Raw genomic sequence first — 21161 nt, 5'->3', positions numbered from 1 at the left:
ACAAAACCCAAAGCCCCGCGGGGCAGAACAATAACAAATTAAAAGGTTAACATAGCAAAAATATAACTGAACGGTTAAATCCACATTATTGTGTTGGTCAGTTGGTTTACAGGCAACAGAGTTGATTGTAACAGCGACCGGAAAGAGGAGCTGCTGGACCGGAAGCCGTTCATCAGCCGTCGCATTACAGTGACGTAGCTTAATGAAAGTCCAGTAAATGGGCGGGAAGGCTCAGGTGAGGGAATCAACTGATTATTGCCGTGCAGAACTGCAGATGAGGGTGGATCTGGGACGAGTTGGTGATCGGGCAGGAGATGAACCCAAGGCAACAAAACAAAAACATGAAACCAGATCAGAATAGAGGCGTACAAAAGGTAATAGAGGGCGACCAGGGAGGCTCTCATGGACGTGGAATCAGGATCTGATCCGGTGCCGAGGCCGTCTGGAGATCAGCTCAGGACCCAAAGGTGAGAGGAAGATAGCTGTCAGATTAATCTACGTTTATATTAGTTCATAATGTAAAGCAACAACAGAACATAGGCCTGCCATGACTATGGATGGGATAGTCCATTTCGGCATTAAAGTCCTGCATTAGACCCTGGTTCACCCCCAAAAAGAGAAACTCACAACAACAAACATAGATGCAATGTTTTAGTAGCTTTAATCAGCTTGACGGAGTAAAACTAGGAATTCCTCATGGTTCCTACCAGTAAACAATACCTGTTGCTGGACCTGTGTGTAGGCTTTTATTGCCCCAGGATGTGCATGTGAAGGCTCCCTGTAGTTCCTGTGCTGATATCGACATTCAAGGTTGTGTTAACAATTTGAGCTAATTTCTTGCTTGTAGATATTTACATTAGCAAAAGCTTTATATGACACGTTGAGACAGTGACAGTGCAATAATACTGATATATTCTATGATCTCCTACCTCAGCAGCAGATACACTACTATACCCATACCTGCAAACTCATGAGGGTGGAAAAGGTGACAAACTAAACCGTTGTAGGGGGTCTGGCCTGACATTTGCTTTGCGATGCAGAAAACAGGAGAATTCAACACAGTATTTATGAGTTCTTCTTCTTGAGACTGGCAACAAGAAACGGCTCTTTCTCCTCGAGGATTTTGAAGAAGACGTCTTTTCCGTCGCGTCCGGCTGCATTCAGGGGACCTCCGTAGAGTTTTCTCATCTTCTCCCGGGTGGTTGGAATGGCAGACATTCTGTCATAAAATTCTTGCTGGATTACAACTTCTCTCAGGAGATGATCCAAGATTGGTTCAATGTTGTTCACTCTGTCGATCAGATCACACTGGTGTTTATCCACGAAGTGATCGCCTGAGGCTAGAGGGAAAGAAAAAGAATTGGATTCAGGTCAACAGCCTACCTGGTGACATCACTTTCTAGAACATTTAAGAAATATACCCATCCACTGTCCACCGCTTATCCTGTATTCAGGGTCGGGGGTGGTAACAGGTAACCAGTCTATCACAGGGCTGATATGTAGAGACAGACAAGTAACCAGTCTATCACAGGGCTGACATGAAGAGACAGACAGGTAACCAGTCTATCACAGGGCTGACATGTAGAGACAGACAGGTAACCAGTCTATCACAGGGCTGATATGTAGAGACAGACAGGTAACCAGTCTATCACAGGGCTGACATGAAGAGACAGACAGGTAACCAGTCTATCACAGGGCTGACATGTAGAGACAGACAGGTAACCAGTCTATCACAGGGCTGATATGTAGAGACAGACAGGTAACCAGTCTATCACAGGGCTGACATGAAGAGACAGACAGGTAACCAGTCTATCACAGGGCTGACATGTAGAGACAGACAGGTAACCAGTCTATCACAGGGCCGACATGTAGAGACAGACAGGTAACCAGTCTATCACAGGGAGACATGTAGAGACAGACAGGTAACCAGTCTATCACACAGAGACATGTAGAGAGAGACAGGTAACCAGTCTATCACAGGGAGACATGTAGAGACAGACAGGTAACCAGTCTATCACACAGAGACATGTAGAGACAGACAGGTAACCAGTCTATCACAGGGCTGACATGTAGAGACAGACAGGTAACCAGTCTATCACAGGGCTGAAATGTAGAGAAAGACAGGTAACCAGTCTATCACAGGGCTGACATGTAGAGACAGACAGGTAACCAGTCTATCACAGGGAGACATGTAGAGACAGACAGGTAACCAGTCTATCACAGGGCTGACATGTGGAGACAGACAGGTAACCAGTCTATCACAGGGCTGACATGTAGAGACAGACAGGTAACCAGTCTATCACAGGGAGACATGTAGAGACAGACAGGTAACCAGTCTATCACAGGGAGACATGTAGAGACAGACAGGTAACCAGTCTATCACAGGGAGACATGTAGAGACAGACAGGTAACCAGTCTATCACAGGGAGACATGAAGAGACAGACAGGTAACCAGTCTATCACAGGGAGACATGTAGAGACAGACAGGTAACCAGTCTATTACAGGGCCGACATGTAGAGACAGACAGGTAACCAGTCTATCACAGGGAGACATGTAGAGACAGATAGGTAACCAGTCTATCACAGGGCAGACATGTAGAGACAGACAGGTAACCAGTCTATCACAGGGCAGACATGTAGAGACAGACAGGTAACTAGTCTATCACAGGGCTGACATGTAGAGACAGACAGGTAACCAGTCTATCACAGGGAGACATGTAGAGACAGACAGGTAACCAGTCTATCACAGGGAGAGATGTAGAGACAGACAGGTAACCAGTCTATCACAGGGCTGACATGTAGAGACAGACAGGTAACCAGTCTATCACAGGGAGACATGTAGAGACAGACAGGTAACCAGTCTATCACAGGGAGACATGTAGAGACAGACAGGTAACCAGTCTATCACAGGACCGACATGTAGAGACAGACAGGTAACCAGTCTATCACAGGGAGACATGTAGAGACAGACAGGTAACCAGTCTATTACAGGGCCGACATGTAAAGACAGACAGGTAACCAGTCTATCACAGGGCTGACATGTAGAGACAGACAGGTAACCAGTCTATCACAGGGCTGACATGTAGAGACAGACAGGTAACCAGTCTATCACAGGGAGACATGTAGAGACAGACAGGTAACCAGTCTATCACAGGGCTGACATGTAGAAACAGACAGGTAACCAGTCTATCACAGGGAGACATGTAGAGACAGACAGGTAATCAGTATATCACAGGGAGACATGTAGAGAAAGACAGGTATCAGTCTATCACAGGGAGACATGTCGAGACAGACAGGTAACCAGTCTATCACAGGGAGACATGTAGAGACAGACAGGTAACCAGTCTATAACAGGGCTGACATGTAGAGACAGACAGGTAACCAGTCTATCACAGGGAGACATGTAGAGACAGACAGGTAACCAGTCTATCACAGGGAGACATGTAGAGACAGACAGGTAACCAGTCTATCACAGGGAGACATGTAGAGACAGACAGGTAACCAGTCTATGACAGGGAGACATGTAGAGACAGACAGGTAACCAGTCTATCACAGGGATACATGTAGAGACAGACAGGTAACCAGTCTATCACAGGGAGACATGTAGAGACAGACAGGTAACCAGTCTATCACAGGGCTGACATGTAGAGACAGACAGGTAACCAGTCTATCACAGGGAGACATGTAGAGACAGACAGGTAACCAGTCTATCACAGGGAGACATGTAGAGACAGACAGGTAACGAGTCTATCACAGGGCTGACATGTAGAGACAGACAGGTAACCAGTCTATCACAGGGAGACATGTAGAGACAGACAGGTAACCAGTCTATCACAGGGAGACATGTAGAGACAGACAGGTAACCAGTCTATCACAGGGAGACATGTAGAGACAGACAGGTAACCAGTCTATCACAGGCTGACATGTAGAGACAGACAGGTAACCAGTCTATCACAGGGCTGACATGTAGAGACAGACAGGTAACCAGTCTATCACAGGGAGACATGTAGAGACAGACAGGTAACCAGTCTATCACAGGCTGACATGTAGAGAACATGTTGCATACATAAAAAACACATACAGTACAAAAAGAACATCAAGTTAAAAGACTGTTGGAGTAAACAGACCACACTGGACAATCCTGCACATGCAGCAAGCCGACGTGAACGTCATTCACATGCATCCACATCGCTACTCTAACTGTAATCATAAATATACATTCATATCAGCATCACATAACCTCAAGCATACATTAATCCATTCACTCACATATATCCATAGTTTGACTCATAATACATTCATTTCCATATACACATATGGTACCTATGTTCGTATACATATACAGAAACATTGCAATCATTTCCTGCTGTTGAGAAGCTTGGTTAGGCACAAAGGAATGTTTGTATCGATTGTGCCTGCACAAGGGAAGCCTATATCTCTTTCCAGAGTTCAGGAGAATATATTCACTATTCAGCACATGAGAACTATCTGTTAAAATGGCATTTGCCTGTCTGATTGTCGCCTGCTCAAAAAGATCCTGTGGCTTTAGGGGGGGTGTTATTCCCATAATCTTGCCAGCAGTTTTGACAAGGCTTGAGATTTCAGCTCTAGATTTAACAGTTAAGTTACCAAACCAGCTGGTGATACCATAGCGGAGTATTGACTCAATTGCTGCTCTATAAAAAAATTTGCATAATATTTTTGCAAACTCCAAGTACTCTGAGCCTACGTAGGAAATGGAGACGTTGGTGAATTTTGGCACAAACATTGGCCACCTGTGTGCCCCAGCTCAAATCGCTGTCAACATAGACACCAAGGTACCTGAATGTTTTGACCTGCACAACGTCCTGGCCATGGACGGCCACAGGGCTCTGGTCTCCCATTGATCTAGGATCCAACAACATCTCAACAGTTTTAGTTGTATTAATAAGCAGCGAGTGGGCATCACACCAGTTGACAAACTTGTCAACCGCAAGTTGATGAACACTCAAATTAGTATGTTTGGTAAGCAGGCTAAGTATGACAGTGTCATCAGAAAATTTTACTGTGAATTGATTTGGCTCAGAACTGACATTAACATTAAAACGCATATAAAAATTGTTCAGTTCATTTGCCCTGGTAATTTCATTATGAGCAAACGGAGGTTTCTTTTTCGCGTCCATGTTCGTCATATGTCTAATTGAGTCCCAAAGTTTCTTAGTGTTGCATTCCGCCAAGTTTTGCTCTGCCCGTTCTTTATGTTGATGGCGCGCTGATGTTATCTTCAGATTTAGGTCCTTTTGGGCCGCTCGGACCGCCAACTTGAAAGCGCCTTTTTCCCTTTTATTACAGTCCATAATGTCAGGGGTAAAATAAGATTTATTGTTGGGATACCGTTTAATTGTCTTTGTGGGTATGACAGACTCAATGCAAAAATGTATGTAGTCAGTAGTTTGCTTCTGTAGCACTGTCTATGCCCATATCCTTGAGAAAGATATCCCAATCCGTACAAAGGAAGCATCCCTTCAGCTCCCCCAATTCATCATTAGTCCATACCTTCACCGTCTGAGTGACCGGTTTGGTAGATTTAAAAACAGACCGATATGTGGGAAGCAGATTACGTTATGGTCTGAGTTTTTAAGTGGAGGTCTGGCTCTAGCAGTATATGCATCTTTAATATTCCCATAACATTTGTCCAGTATATTATTATTCCTGGTGCTGCACTTCACATATTGGTCGAATCCTGGCAGCGTTTTATTTAAGCTGCAATGATTGAAATCCCCAAGTATCATCATTGGGGCATCAGGCTTGCTTTCTAGATGACGGTGAACACAATCTGCAATTAGATTTGCTGCCCTGCCCGCATTACCACTGGGTGGGACATAGACAACGCACACAAACAAATTGGTAAATTCCCGGGGGAGATAGTGTGGCCGCAAGGTGACACACAAAAGCTCTAAATCAGGGGTGCATATTCTGTCCCTCGCTGCAAGGTTTCGGCACCAGCTGTCATTGATGTAGATACACACACAGCTAGGTAGTTTTTAAATTGGTGTCATGGCAGAGCCTGCAAAGACAAGGAGGAGTATAATGTCCGATGAGGCAAAGAAAAGAAAACAGGAGCATGACAAATAAAGAGCTCATACAAGAGTGAATATCGGACCGGCTCACACTCGAGAGCTGAAGGAGGCTACAAATTGCAAGACGGATGGTGACTTGGCTTTGTTGCTGCTGGACTTGTAAATAATACCGGTTATAATTTTTTTTCCAAAAGTGTGCATCTGTGTACAATACATTGTCGATTATTTTATTGGCTCATGTTAGCTAAGGCGTTAGCTATTGTGCTACTATATATATGTAACTATCGCTATGGCTCATGTTAGCTAACCTTAGCTAAGGCGTTAGCTATTGTGCTAATATATATATGTAACTATCGCTATGGCTCATGTTAGCTAATCTTAGCTAAGGCGTTAGCTATTGTGCTAATATATATGTAACTATCGCTATGGCTCATGTTAGCTAATCTAAGCTAAGGTGTTAGCTACCTTGTCACTGGACATCGTTCAAATCGTTCATCGTTTCCAGAGCCGGTTCTGCATACAAACAAATAACATGCGTGCGACGGTAGGCTGGGGTAGGCTAAATTATTTACAACGGCAGTAATGGACAATTCCCTTCCAACCTGTAGGGGGACCGAAGAGGAAAAGTTCTTAAAGTGATGGTTCGGAGTGAAATGCACCCTAGGTAATTTCCACCATGATATCTAGCCAAACACCCCCTCGGAAGCATTTTTAGCGATGGTCAGCATTGGTCAAGATAACCGCTATCAGCCGAATGGCTTAGTACTAGCGCTATGGTACATAGAGTATATCTTGTAAATTACCCCACTAACAATGCATTGAATGTTACCAAACTTCTGCAGTAGTACACATAGGGTCTATACTCACAAAACGAGGCATTTGAAGAAGAACACTTGCCTGATAGCTTCTATCCTCGGCTGCTATGCTACAGCAGCGTAGACGCCACTTCGGTGTTTACCCAGCCGATGCCGTGACGCGAGTTTCACGCGAGAGTATGAAAAAGTTTCGCTAAATGTTTAGAAATGCTTGTATTATCAGGTCAACACTTATCAACACTTGTTGACCTGATAATACAAGCATTTATAAAAATGTGTTGAGCTGATAATACAAGCATTTATAAAAACTCAGCGAAACGTTTTCATACTCTCGCGTGAAACTCGCGTCACGGCATCGGCTGGGTAAACAAGGAAGTGGCGTCTATGCTGCGGTAGCATAGCAGCCGAGGATAGACGCTATCAGGCAAGTGTTCTTTTAAATAAACTCCTGGTGTACTTACAAACTTTCAAATGCCTCGTTTTGTCAGTACATACCCTATGTGTACTGCTGCAGAAGTTTGGTAACATTCCATGCATTATTAGTGGAGTGATTTACGAGATATATCCCCAGTACCATAGCGCTAGTAATTGCAAGTAATTTGGCTAATCGCCCTATCTTGACCACTGCTGACCATCGCTAAAAATGCTTCTGAGGGGGTGTTTGGCTGGATGTCATGGTGGAAATTACCTAGGGTGCATTTCACTCCGAACCATCACTTTAAGTGTTGCTTTAAGGCAGTTTTTTCTCGCCACTGTCGCTGCAACGCTCCTGGGGATGTTGGGACTCTGAACAGGACTAGAATATGCTCATGATTTATTACATTTTCAATGTGTCCTGAGATGAATTCTGTTGTGATATGACACTATAAATAAAATTGAATTGAATAGATACAGCCCTCATGTCTGTACTACACACACACACACACACACACACACACACACACACACACACAAATCTAGGAGACATTTAGCTTAGTTTAGCACAGAGACAGGAGGAACTGGAGAACAGCGAGCTCGTCCCAATGTTGTGGTTTTTAGGAGTTCTGGACTGAACCAGGCTAACCGTTTCCCTTTGCTTCCAGTCTTTATGCTAAGCTAAGCTAAATGTCTCCTGGCTCTATCCTCAATGTGCAAACATTACAGCAATCTACTCGTCCAACTCTAAGAAATAACAGAATAGGTGTCAAACTAATTCATTTGAATTCAACAGTCTCAATCTGATCGGTGTCGCAGGCAGCGTCGAAGGCGTTCACTGTGAAGACATCACCTTACCTGTGCATCCACCTCCTGCCACGGTGTTCACAGCAGCTGCTCCAGCTGACGGTCTCCCGTCTGAAACAAATTCAAAATAGCTTCATGAAAGAGTGTTAATGCGTGTTTTTTCAGACACACAGCAAACAAAAAAGGCTGTCTTTCACGGTAAAGATAGACGATTAAAATGCTTTTACTCCTTAAAGGGACTTAGGGCAGGATTTGTGAAAAAATAAACATTCACTTTAAGTCTTTTAATGCTAATGGGTGATGAAGCGTTCAAAACCAAAAAGAATGAGACCACAAACATATCTCCCCATTGCCTTGAACAGGCTGTGTGCTGCATGATGTACTGCAATTCGTGGTCCGAATTTCCCGCGCAGTCCGGCGGACGTGACGTCAAATGACGCTGAATGCGTCATTTGACGTCACGCTGAACGCGTACTCGACGGCTTGGAGACCAGAAGAAGACAAGCGCGGTGGACTCAAGTACTGTATGTGTAGTAATGGACTCTGCTTCGGCCGGAAAACGACCCACCACCACACAAAGTCCACTAAAAAGTAATACCAACAAGAAAACGAAGGTTTTATCAGCGGCAATTCGTCATCCTAAAGTTACACTAAAATAAACACTTGTTTACTTACTTCGTCGCTTGACATGATGCTGTTCGCAGATGTATGCTACCAACGTAGTTCCGCGGAGGCATGTGCGGAGGGCTTGTAGTAAACAGTCACGTGAACAGCGAGTAAATAAATAACCGTGTCACAGCATCAGCTGCACTGAAGAGTTTGTGCGCGCTACCGCGCCGGCTTGGCAGATGGCTGCAGTTACCCTAACGGCCGTCGTGTCACTGTTGAGTCTTATTTCTTGATCCTGCCCTAAGTCCCTTTAATTTGTCCTCACCTCTTTTTTATGAAGTGCCCTTTTGGATGCCAGATTAAAGGTAGATAGTTCGGAATTTTGGACATAAGACCTATTTTCCAAGTCAGCCGGTGTGTTCGAGACGTCTGGAGACGTTTTCAAGAAATTTCATTCAGTTCTTCTAGTTGCCGAGTTCGCTTGTGCTATGGCTAGCGCAAGTCAATGGTTCTAGCTAGCATGGCATTAAAAACACTCATACCGACTCCACAGTGCACCCGAGGCAAATAAATTAAAACACTAGACTGTAGATGTACATATCTGTGTTGATAGAATAATATTTGAAACAAAACTAACCTTGCATCACATAAATCATCCATTTTTTGAGGGACTAGTTTTTCAGCAGCAGCGGAATTTTACTTTGCTCTGTTGGACTCAAAACTCTAAGACACGCTGCTCAGAATCCAGCCGGTAAATACACACCTGAACATCGCCGATTTGTCGGCACTTATGCCCCCAAGACTGTCTGAAAAGCCCTTGGAGCTCACACAAACACCAGCCAGCCCACGGCCACGCAAACCCACAATTACGCATCACGAACCCGGAACTCTGCTCTGTCCGTAGACCCGTAAACCCTTGAACGCGTTGCAGGGAATCCCTCTGGTAAATAGAGACCTGACCCATGCCGAACAGTCGGGCCTCGTGCCCCCAGACCTGGGTGAAAAGCCCTTAGACCTCACGCAAACACCGGGCAGCCCACGGCCACGCGAACCCACAATTACGCACCGCGAACCCGAACCTCTGCTCCGTCCGGAGAACCGTAAACCCTCGGACGCATTGCGGGGGATTCCCTCCTGGCTCCAGTCTCCGTTTGTTCGGTCCCGGTTCTCAGCTCCAGCGGGGGCTATCTCGGTCTCCCCAGACACTCGCGTTCTGCCCTTTGAGCATCCCTCTCACGCAATTCTTCCTCTGTATATTCAGGCTCGTACAGGTACGGTTGGGTTTGGGTGGAAAACTCCTCATCAGAGTCTTCAAAAGTTTCAGTTTATTCTCCAGAAGTGTCCATTTCCGTAAGATTGAAGAAACTAGCACTGCAGGCTACTCTGCGTCTGTAGCAATGACAGCAGGTAAACAAACTATTATAGAACCGGTAACTTATAAGTGCTAGGTGATATCAGTCCGCCGCTGCAATAGCCTACTAGGAAGTATGACACGCTGCTGCTGCTGCTGAGACATAAATCCTTAAAAATGCAAGGTTGGTTTTATGTCAAACATTCTATCAACACAGATATGTACATCGATAGTCTGCCGTTACAATGGATTTGCCTCGGGTGCACTGTGGAGTGTAATTAATTAATAATTATTATTACTATTATTATTTATATAAATGGTATAATTAAATTGTAATAATATATATTATTTTTATTATTATAAAGAGACACATAATATACAAACATAATATTACACATAGAAATACCTCATGTCCTCAATGCTTAAAAAACATACAAATGTTGGTTCCAATATTTCAAATATTAATATAATGTCTTGTGTTAAAAACAACTCACGGTCACCGGAAGCAGGTGTGGAGGACGTCAGTCCAGCGATGTCTGCAACTGTCATATAGGAAGCACGGTTACATCCTGATAACACTCTGACCAAAACACCGTTTATGAATATTTAATATGCTGCTGGGTTTTATCAACCCACTCCTAGATCAAACCGACTCTTCGGTCAGACCGTTAAGCCATGTCTTACCTTGTATGTGACCGGTGTTTTGGTATTCTTCTGAAAATGAAAAAGGAGGAAAAGAAAATGGACATATTTTGGCTTCACTCATGATACATATTTGAGTGACAGTTAAAAGTGTTTAATAGGCTGTGCAGATTAATTCTCGTGATATTATTTAAATCTGACCTTTTCGAATCGTATCGTCCCATACTGTTTTAAGCTCCTTACTGTGTTCGAGCTTGAGTGCAAAGTCTGCGTCTGGATTTCTTATGAACACTCCGAAGAAACTTGGGATACTGCTTTCATATCTGAGCTTTATGTTCTGAGGGAAAAAAAATAAAATATGGGAAAAGAAAGTTAGACTTTCGGCATCAGAAGTTTGCAACAGCGATTAGTAAGTTTTTTCATTTTCTCATCTAGATCAATGAACAGAAAAATTATGAATATAACTACCAAAAATTGGTAAAATGTCATGATTTCAGATATTTGAATGTTATTTAAATATTCATAATAACATAACGCTCACATTGTTCATAGATATTTAAATAAAAAGGTTGATTTTAGTTTTGAAGCACTGAAATAATCTTATTTCAGTCAAACATACTTTAGGTTTAACTTCTGCACCGTGGAAATCTGCTGTGAGGACAAAACGATCTTGCATTTTCAGGTACTCATCTGGCGGCGGCTTTTCGATGATTTTGTGTCCGTAGGATAATTTCCTCTTGTCCAGTTGCTGTTGGGACAAAAACACGAGTTGCCTGTGCTGCGATTTCATCACGTGATTTGTGGCATTAGTGACAGTAAGATATTAAATAACCTCTTTTAGACCAGGATCACGTGGGATCAGATAAACATGGAGTGTGAGGAATGCTGTGTTGATCTTGTATATTAAAACATCACACAGTATCTTCACTGGAAAGCCAACTTTCATCAGGATCGCTCTCGGAGAGAAAACTGGTTCGGACAGTTTGACGTGGTGCGATGTGACCTCGGACGCTTTCTCCACAACATCTCCAGAGTCCTCTATGTGCAGGACTGCAAACTTGTCCCATATTTCAGGGTTGTCGTCTGCAAAACATAAGAGCACATAACATAAGGATTGCATCAGCTGTTGTACTCATGCTGTCTGGAATTTAAAGATCCCATATTATACTGTTTTTCATCAATTCCACACAGCTATCAGAGGTCCAACAACACAGTATTCGATATGCATTACCCCAAACCCATCCATGGTCCTGAGTTTCAGCTGTCTAAAAGTTGCTCAAATGAGCTCTGCTGAGAACAGGCTGGTTCTGTGCCTGCACCTTTAAATGCTAATGAGCTCCGTCTGTCATCGCCTACTTGGAGAGAGACGGAGACGATGCCGCTAGCGGTAGTATGCTCCAATGTTTACGTGGATGTATCTCTATGGCTTGCCTATGTGTCTCAGGTGAAGTTGTTGGTCCCGTATTTTGGGGACAGATCCTTTTACGAGGGTCCGTGTCGAGGCAAAGCCAGCTTTGTACTGACCTTCGTTACTGAAGCAGCCCGATGTGAAGTGGTTAGCACACACATACAAGCTAACACGGACCGTATCCGACACACTGTCATTTAAAATCAAACGCAAGATGCAGATGCGGACCGTCGTGCACGGCGGTCTGTCTGACACGCGCCCCCGAGTTCCGTCCGACCAGAGGCAGCAGTGAAGACGCACCAGAGTGCTTGAGACGGGGAGAATTGTCTCCAGCTTCACCCGCACCGGGATTGATTCACGGAGCACCAGCCGGATCACCCAGCGCCACAACCGGTAAGTTGGGCTGCACTGTACGTCTGCGCTGTCGGGCCCGCTCTCCATGCTTGAGAGCTGTCGGGCCGCTGGGCCACACTCTCCGGGCTGTCAGTCCCCACTGTCGGGCCGTGCTCTCCGTGCTGTGTTGCGAAACACCCCCTCTCAGATATCGCCCATCATCGTGCAGAGAAGTTCGGTCTATGCAAATGACTCCTTTCGTCACGTAACAACAGGAGCTGAATCTGAACAGCCTGTAGGAGCGCCGTTTTACCAGAGGGTGGGCTGCAGAGACCATGCAGGAATTGCTTGTTTTCCTCATCCTGGGAGTTGACGGGCTCAGGGAGGACCAGTTTATAGGTGTAGAGACCAGAGAAAACCTGTTTTTCATAATATGGGACCTTTTAAAAGCACACGTTCTGTCCACTTACCTATGCAGATCCAGTGTGGCAGCTGTACTTCAGATAGCTTCCCGGAGCTGACTGTGATGTCCATTAGGGGACCTGCAGGCATGTATTGCATCCACTCCATCCTCTGCATATGTCCTTCCCAAGAGCAGAACTGATACTTTAAGCTGACCTTTTCCTTGCAGACCCAGCGCAAGCCAGAGACGCTGCATTCAAAGTTTCCCGCGTCAGACTGTAGGCTACAGCAAGCCGTAGAAAAATAACAAATGAAATAAAAAAGATGAGCATATATCCCTAGAATATAGTTCCAGTTTGCTGTGATGCAGGTTTTAGGACCTTATTCTTTCTTCACCTGTATGTCGGAGCCTCATCTGCATCTGCACTGTTCACGTCAGGTTCAACTTTAGTCCAGTCGCTGCAGTCCTGCTGCAGAGGACCAGATGTTTGGAAATAAGTGGAGATGAGGCTTTTTGCAACATCACATAAATGAACAAATGAAAGTGATGAACTGATGTGAGGATTACCATAACGTTTCCACCACCCTCAGGCTCCATGCGTCCCAGAGGCCCTTGAGAAGACATGTCTGAATTTGTTTCAAATTGTTATTTTGATATATAAGGTCATGTGATTAATGTGGTATTTAACTTGAAATATTTCAAGTGAATAATTAGCATGAGGGGGAAAGCCTGTCAGCACTGAGATTCTCACTGAGATCGTAGTGGTTTCGCAGAGGTCTACGATAGTCTGGTTGGGTCTAATGTGAGGTTCTATGTGGAGGAACCAGAGACTGTCTACGGTCCATCAACAAGGTCGCTGCTGTATTTATGTCTAAATTATGTTATTTTAAGTGTTGATGGAGCAGCTACAGTGTTTACAAATCGTCATCATTATGTAGTTAGTTCGGCAGCCTTTTTGTGTTGCAATTAAAGTCCTGGAGAATAATAATTCAAGGAAACGTCTGAGGATCACCAAAGTGATTACGATGCATCCTCAAAGCACAATGAATGTGGAAACAACATTTCTTGGCACTCCATGCAAGAGTTCACTGGTACTTGAGCGAAAAGTCCAGGATCATCATCAAGATCTCTGGACAAAATGTAATTGTGATGCATCCAATAATGGTGCAGTGTGTCCGTCACACCGAAGGACAAACACCGACGTTACCATGGAGCCCCTTGCATGGCTGAAACACTGACTGATCTGATCTAATCGAAGGATGTGCTTCAACGGACGTTATTCAAACCACAAATTCAAATGGCTGTTTGACCGTCCACATGAAATTTGATTTAAGAAAAAAAAGGCATTAAAGTGAAATAAACAAAAACCAACTTGCCTTTGGATCCTGACCTAACGTCCAACAACCTCTGCACCAGATCACTCCTGTTCATCTGCGTTAAAACCTCCCTGGTCACCTCCAAAGCCTGTTGGCTGTAGGTCTCCATCATCAGCTCCACTATCTCGGCTTTGCCTGCCAGCTCCATTCTCTGTCTGGAGATTCTTGGGAGGCCTTTCTCCATTTTACTGTCCTGCAAGACATGCTTGAATTTCTCGAGCTCATCGTAGTTGAAATCTTCCAGCGTTTCCAAAAGCTTCAACTGGACTGACATTTTCTCTGAGGAGGAAGAAAAGAGAAAATAACTGACCGATTCCAAATCAGACTTTAAAAGACTTAGTTGCTTTTGAACAAAATATAAATAAATAATTAGAAAATACCATATTCTGCTTCAGAACACTCTACTCACTCAATACAGAAGCCATGCAACAAATACTTCCTTTGATAGGATTATAATGTGAAAATTGTGTCAAACTATTTAATTTAATATTCATTGTGTACCAATCCACAATAATATTGCATGATAAACACGGCACCCAGTAGCCTGATCAAACCAATAACTGTCCTCATTGACAGTCAATCAAAATGTCATATATTCTATTATACAATAATGTGAACTCAACTACTCAGTCTGTACTTGATTACATTTTTAAATAGTAGTATTTTTTCATATCTGTTATTTATTACATTCTGTTTTGCCTCTTGTTGTTGCACTATCCTCTTTGCTGCTGTAATCCTGTAAATGTCCCCGCCGTGGGACTAATAAAGGTTTATCTTATCGTAACAGAGGTGCTGATTAAAGTCAACAGCAAAATGTGATTATTTGGCCTATATGTACTGTATTTTACTGTAAATTGTACATTTAAAAAGAATTACACCAAATTAATTCCAGTGACATCACAAAAATCAAAGAGGCTGGATTCAATTGGCTGATGCTGCATGTTATTGCTTTGCTGCCCTTTTTATTTATTTTATAACATTTTTCATGGGTGGTAAAATAAAGTTTTAACCACTTTCTTTAAAATATATTTCTATTTTTCTCTCTGACCTTTGAATCCTGAGTTGGACATTCCCGTCACCAGATCAGTCCTGTTCATGTCCCTTAAAATGTCGATGGTCACCTCCCAAGACAGCAAACCACAGGTCTCCACCATCAGTTTCACCAGTAGGTCTGCGCTGTACCGTTTTTCCCAGTTTATGTGTCGGACCCTCTTCATGAAGAGCGTTAGCTTCAGCAACCACTTGAATTTCTTCAGCTCCTCCTCACTCAAAGTCTTCACTGTTTCCAAAAGAATCCGTTTCAAATCCTGTGTAAATGTGTAATTTCCCAATTGGGACGGTTAAAGATTAATTTATTTGCATTTTGTCAGTTATAGACGTCGAGTGTAAATGTTATGAGATTATTTTTTTCTGCATGATCACTCAAGACAATGATACACTAATATATTTTCTACTGATTTCATTTTCTTTTGAAGTATTAAGTGTTTTAATTTCTTAACATCAAAGTCAAATATGAGTCCCTCCATCCTTTAATTCATGTTAATTAATAACTCCTTTCTGATCTCATACAACGCATCATGTTTCTGTAACAGGAGCTCAAAGAAATGGTTTTCTCTCTTTTCCATCATAACATTATTACTTAAGAGCTCAACATTAACAGTGAGAGGCAATTTAAGAAACTCACTGTTTGGTTCGTTTGATCATTTATGATGATTTAAAATGTAAAATAGAGTCACACTCACGTTCAGCAACAGTGTAGGTTGATGTTCATCCACAAAGTGTTGCTCTGAGGAGAAAAGACATTCAATAACTCAGACAATCCAAATCTAATTGAATCACTAATAATCACTTTTAATGAGACACAGTTGCTTCAAAAGAAAGAAAACAATTTCAGTAAAAACACAGAACTCAATCAGATTTACCTTTTTATTAATATGAATTATGTAAAGTATTTATTAGACACATGATTATGTTGTTTTTGTTTTAATCTTTACAATCGCACTCATTTATACTGGACTTTGTGGCATAACGCCGCCACCACGCCTCCATTCTGTCTCTGTACCTTTGACACCAAAAAGAAAGAAGGAGTGATCATCCTGCAACGAGAAGGCGGAGTAAAGGGGCTTATGTCTTACCTGTGAGTCCTGAACTGGGCTTTGGTAACCTCTGTATCAGATCTGTCCTGTTCATTAGTTTAAAAGCCTCCATGGTTAACTCCACAGACTGTTGGCCGTAGAACTCCATCATCAGATACACGGTCATCCTTCTGTCTTCATTATAACTGTGTCGCCCCATAAATGGGACGGATGAAAGGTTCTTCTGATGGACAATCGACATCAGGAACCTCCTGAATCTCTTAAACATCAGATCATCCAAATCATTCAGGGTTTCCAAAATCAGCTGTTGAACAGCTACTCTTGTCGCTACCTTAAAAAAATAATACGTTCATTAAATAAATATGTAGTCCATGAATGAGCCTGCATTAGGTGAATGAAAGCTGTGTTGTACTCAGTCAGACAGATGTAACATTACTCACTATCCTGATCAATCCAGACCGGTGTTCACCTGAGTCTTGCTCTGAGGGGAAAAGTGGTAAAAGTCATTGATTCAACATTTTGGGGATTTTTACATGTTTTTTCTTTATTGTTATTACTTTTGGGTCCTGAGCTGCTGTCTGACAGCCTCTGCACCAGATCAGTCCTGTTCATCTCCTCCAAAACCTCCTTGGTCTTATTCACAGCCTCTTCGTTGTAGTACAACACCATTACAAACACCATGTCCTGATGTCCTGTTATCTTAAACAGCATGGATGGGAGCCCAAACTGACGGAAGTCAGTTTGAGACAAGAGGACCTTCTTGAAATCCCCAAGCTCCCCGTCACTCAAATCAGCCAGCATTTCCAAAAGCAGCTCTATAATAGACGCCGCCGTCTCCACCTGGAAAATTCAAAGGAAATGTTCATGAAGCAAAAGTTAAATTTCTCTGCTGGGATGATTATAGATTTTACTCTTTAAATATCATCAATGACTGTTTTAGAAACATGGATGTGGAGAACATCATCCAAACTTCACAAGATAGTGAAACAACTGATGTTTGTCCACTTGACTGTTTACTGATGTAGATGTACATATTTCTTTGGCAACTTCTCTTTTATAACTACTGTATTTCTGTTAACGGGTTCCTGACTTTTATTTTATTACCTGCTTAAAGGATCATACCAGTGTTACTACATGTCACTGTCCATCAACAACATCGGTCATCTGTTTACAGTTTGTTTACATTTTGTTCATATTCAATAAACTTTACAGAATTTACCTGAAAATGTCGAGTTTAGTTAAAACCCACCTCGTAGTTAAAATCCTCCTTCTAGCTTGAAATTCAGTTCTTGTAAGGAACTATTTTCCCAGGCGTAATAACATTCAGCCCAACGGCTGTGTTTGCTCTGTTGTGATTGACAACAGTACCAGAACCTTTATAATATACAGTACCAGTTCTATTATTGATGAATCTGTCGATTCTTCCCTTCATTTATTAACTTTAGTTATATAATTTGGTCTATAATATTTCAGAAAATGGTAAAGGCTATTGCAGAAGAAAATGCGTTACCTTACAATTCTTACTTTTATAGCTTTCTCTTGTACTCATCTAATGTCCTGCTGCCCCTATTGTTATTGTGCTTAACTCTTGCTGTCTTGATGAAAAGACTCTTTGAACTTTCCCTCTTCCTGAACTGTCTCCGTAACATTTCTCTCACATACATTGATCAAGGCCCGAAAGGGTGAACCCTGTAGTGGCATCGTCTAGCTGTCCCGAGAACAGTCACACCTTGTAGATATCAACAGATGTCTCTTCCTCTGCAGAGAGACATGTGTTGATTCAATGCAAATCCACTCATGACGCCTTCCCTTTTGTTCTCCCGAATGTTCTGTATAAATCCACCTCGGCCAGGCCATACGGGAGACTGGATCTTCATGGATACACTGTGAATTTCTTTTCTCCACTGTCAGTGATTAAACCTCATTTGAACCAGCCACAGAATTGGACCTGAAGAGTTTTCTTCCACACTACCTATCACAATTCCCTTACATCTACATTGATATCTTCAAATGTTTTGTCTGACCAACAGCCCAAAACCCAAAGAGATGCAGTTAATGATCTAAAACAGAGAAAAGATCAATCAATGTAGACGAATCCATTGTTTTAGAATCCAAGTCAGACGTTACATCACTCACCTTCTGGATCAGCACAGGACAATGTTCATCCACACAGTATCGCTCTGAAGAGAGAGGAACTGTAAAATGATCAAATAATCACTGTCAGAATAGAAGAATTAGAATGTTACATGTCAATGCAAAATAAACTGAAAATCTCCTTATTAATATCATAAAGATCAATTACCGGTTTCACCTGATAAACGTCTCAAATGCTCTCGCTGCACTTAATTCTTCCTATAGATTTACATTCAGACTGAGACTTCTAACTCTTTATAATAATCTTTTTTAATCATTAGATTAAATCAACCTCCCAGTACGAACACCTGAATAGTCTTTGTTTGAATCATTAGGTCCTTAATCAGAGGTGGGAAGTAAACTTAAGTCGAATTTTCAGGTATCTGTACTTTAGTAATTATTTCATGGACAACGTTTTACTGTTACTCCCTACATTTTAAACATATCTGTACTTTTACTCCACTATCTCTTCATAGCAAATCGTCGTTTGCTGCTATATAAATGTCTTAATGTCATGCGGATCCTTTAAGGGCTAGTTTTTGGTCTTTTACCTTTTGGTCTGCTGTCTGACAACCTCTGTACCGGAGCAAATCACTTCATATTCTCTCAAACCTCCCTGATCGTCTCACAGACTGTCGGCTGCAGGTTAACACCATAAAAAGCCCATGTCCTGTATTTCTGTTGTCTCCATCTATGGAATGTCTGTGGAACGTTTGTGGAGGTCGGTTTCACTGAGAATCTTCTTGAAGCTCTTGATTTTCTGACTCAAATCAGCCAGCGTTTCCAAGCTCTATAACAGATGCCATCGTCTCCACCTGGTCAATTCAAAGGGAACTTTCATGGGCCAAACGTGCAAGGCCAGACAAGTGTCAATCAAACGTTGGTACACGCCCCCAGAGACGAATAGACCAATCAGGCTTATCTGATCCGTCCTTATGGGACTTTTACTGTGCAGAAACAACGTGAGTCTACTTTAGCTGACGTACTTTCCCTTTTCTTACGTAACACTGTACAATATCAACGAGATATGTTTGCATAGTTCGCCCTGACATTCGGTTCAGAGCTTCAAATCACTCATTCATGTTTAGTCTTTCCTGTTTTATTTTGTCACTCCTCTCTCCCCTCGGTTCAGATCACTTCACTTCCTGGCTTGTGTTATTTCCTGCGGACGTCGTCGTGGTGACGTCACCCGTTGGTGTGTGGACTACGGTTCTGAAGCCTCGAGGTCGGCATTTTGGCCGTCGCCATCTTGGAGGTTTTGCAACCAGTGAACGGACGTGACCATATTTGGACTGAGGCAGAGCGACGGGTGGATCTGAAGAGGGGAAGAGCGGCACCCTGAAAGGTATTTGCTGAGAAGACGTCATATTACCTCCCATCACTGAACCTTTGGCATCAACGCGAGGAGTCTTGGGTCGAGCTGAAACAAATTCAGGAAAATTAAAATTGCACAATTTCAAACGATCGTAGTGTTTATGTCTGCTAGTATTTTCAACACACACACACACACACACACACACACACACACACACACACACACACACACACACACACAGAAGACTTACATACAGAGCTCTCAAATGCTTTCGCTGCACTTCATTTATCCTGTAGATTTATATTCAGACAGAAACGTCTGTAACTCAGGTTTTAAATATTTGATTAAATCAATGTCCCAGTACGAAACACAAAGCCAGGAGCAGTGTTGAGTAAGTTACTATAAAAAAGTAACTAGTTAAAGTACTAGTTACTTCTCCCAGAAAGAAACTAAAGTAGTTACTGAGTTACAAATTCTAAAAGTAACTAGTTACTTTGGAAAGTAACTATTGCGTTACTTTTTTTAAAATACTGAGGTGTCAAATAATTTGGACCCCATCTCCATCCCTCTTTGACGGAACTTAAAATACATGTATTATAATGAAATGGATCCTCAATACATTACAAACAGAAATCCACAGTGAACAAATCTAAACAATTTTATTGGAGATATTATAATTACTATGCTTATAGAGTGGATTGATAAAAATAATATATCTTTTGGAACTCTTGATATTTATTGCACCTCAACAGGTCACAACTAAGCAAAATGAAATTATGCTTGTTAAGCAATGTACCAAAAAAAAAATATATATATATTTACTCTTTGTAGTGTAAATTAGGGGAAAAACAGTAGACGTATATTTTTACGTAATGTTGTGTGCAAGGAGGACATTTTGATTTCAGAGGTGGGGGGGACAAAAGTATTTTTAATAAAACTAACTCTTTCAGTTCAGTGTGTTTTCTAGTAGTTCTTCTAGTTTTCTATTTCTTCTTTTAAGTCTACTGTTCCCTTTTTTTGGTTTGACTGGTTGTAAATCATGTAGCCAAACATTATCACCCAATTCTAATCCAATAGTAATAATAACAACAACAATAATAATACATTTTATTGATCAGATTATTGAGAGCTTTGTAAATGATGAGGAGGATCTTGAAGTGGATATGCTGTTTATTGGGAGCCAGTGAAGGTGTTGCAGGATGGGTGTAACGCATTTCTTTGAGTAACTTAGACTTTGACTTCTAAAGAAGTCTCTTATGTCCACTTTTCTTTTTTTAGACATCCTAGCTGCGTCTAATTACCAAACACACATACGCACGCGCGCACATACGCATGGACACCGATTCAAACGTTAATGTAAATGAAACCTCTGATATTAACATCCTTCTAGCTGACGTGAA

At 42.2% G+C, this 21161-nt stretch overlaps 2 protein-coding genes across 3 annotated transcripts in view; both read right to left on the bottom strand.

Annotated features, from left to right (window-relative positions):
- Window positions 1-21161, bottom strand: part of LOC311025030 (uncharacterized protein) — a 375179-nt gene that overhangs the window by 339045 nt on the left and 14973 nt on the right. Inside the window, exon 5 of the mRNA XM_084027699.1 lies at window positions 19819-19866. Coding sequence (XP_083883825.1) covers window positions 19819-19866 — 48 coding nt within the window. The remainder of the gene's footprint in view (window positions 1-19818; window positions 19867-21161) is intronic.
- Window positions 32-15403, bottom strand: LOC311025007 (NACHT, LRR and PYD domains-containing protein 1b allele 5-like). Of its 2 annotated transcripts, none has more exons than XM_084027667.1 (12): window positions 15266-15403; window positions 14218-14496; window positions 13409-13467; window positions 13237-13310; window positions 12909-13123; window positions 11530-11780; window positions 11317-11445; window positions 10899-11034; window positions 10740-10769; window positions 10550-10597; window positions 8147-8206; window positions 32-1340 (listed from the first exon to the last, which is right to left on the bottom strand). In XM_084027667.1, the coding sequence occupies exons 1-12, from the start codon at window positions 15369-15371 to the stop codon at window positions 1066-1068; spliced, it is 1662 nt and encodes a 553-aa protein (XP_083883793.1). In that variant the 5' UTR covers window positions 15372-15403; the 3' UTR covers window positions 32-1065. The 2 variants fall into 2 exon arrangements, with proteins under 2 accessions (XP_083883793.1, XP_083883794.1); XM_084027668.1 differs by having other exon boundaries at window positions 1150-1340; window positions 8142-8206.

The sequence above is a fragment of the Eutrigla gurnardus genome (genome assembly GCF_963514095.1).
Source record: "Eutrigla gurnardus genome assembly, chromosome: 14".
NCBI classification, from domain to species: Eukaryota; Metazoa; Chordata; class Actinopteri; order Perciformes; family Triglidae; genus Eutrigla; species Eutrigla gurnardus.
Note: the sequence above shows the minus strand (reverse complement) of the source record. Positions and strands in the feature narration are given on the sequence as shown.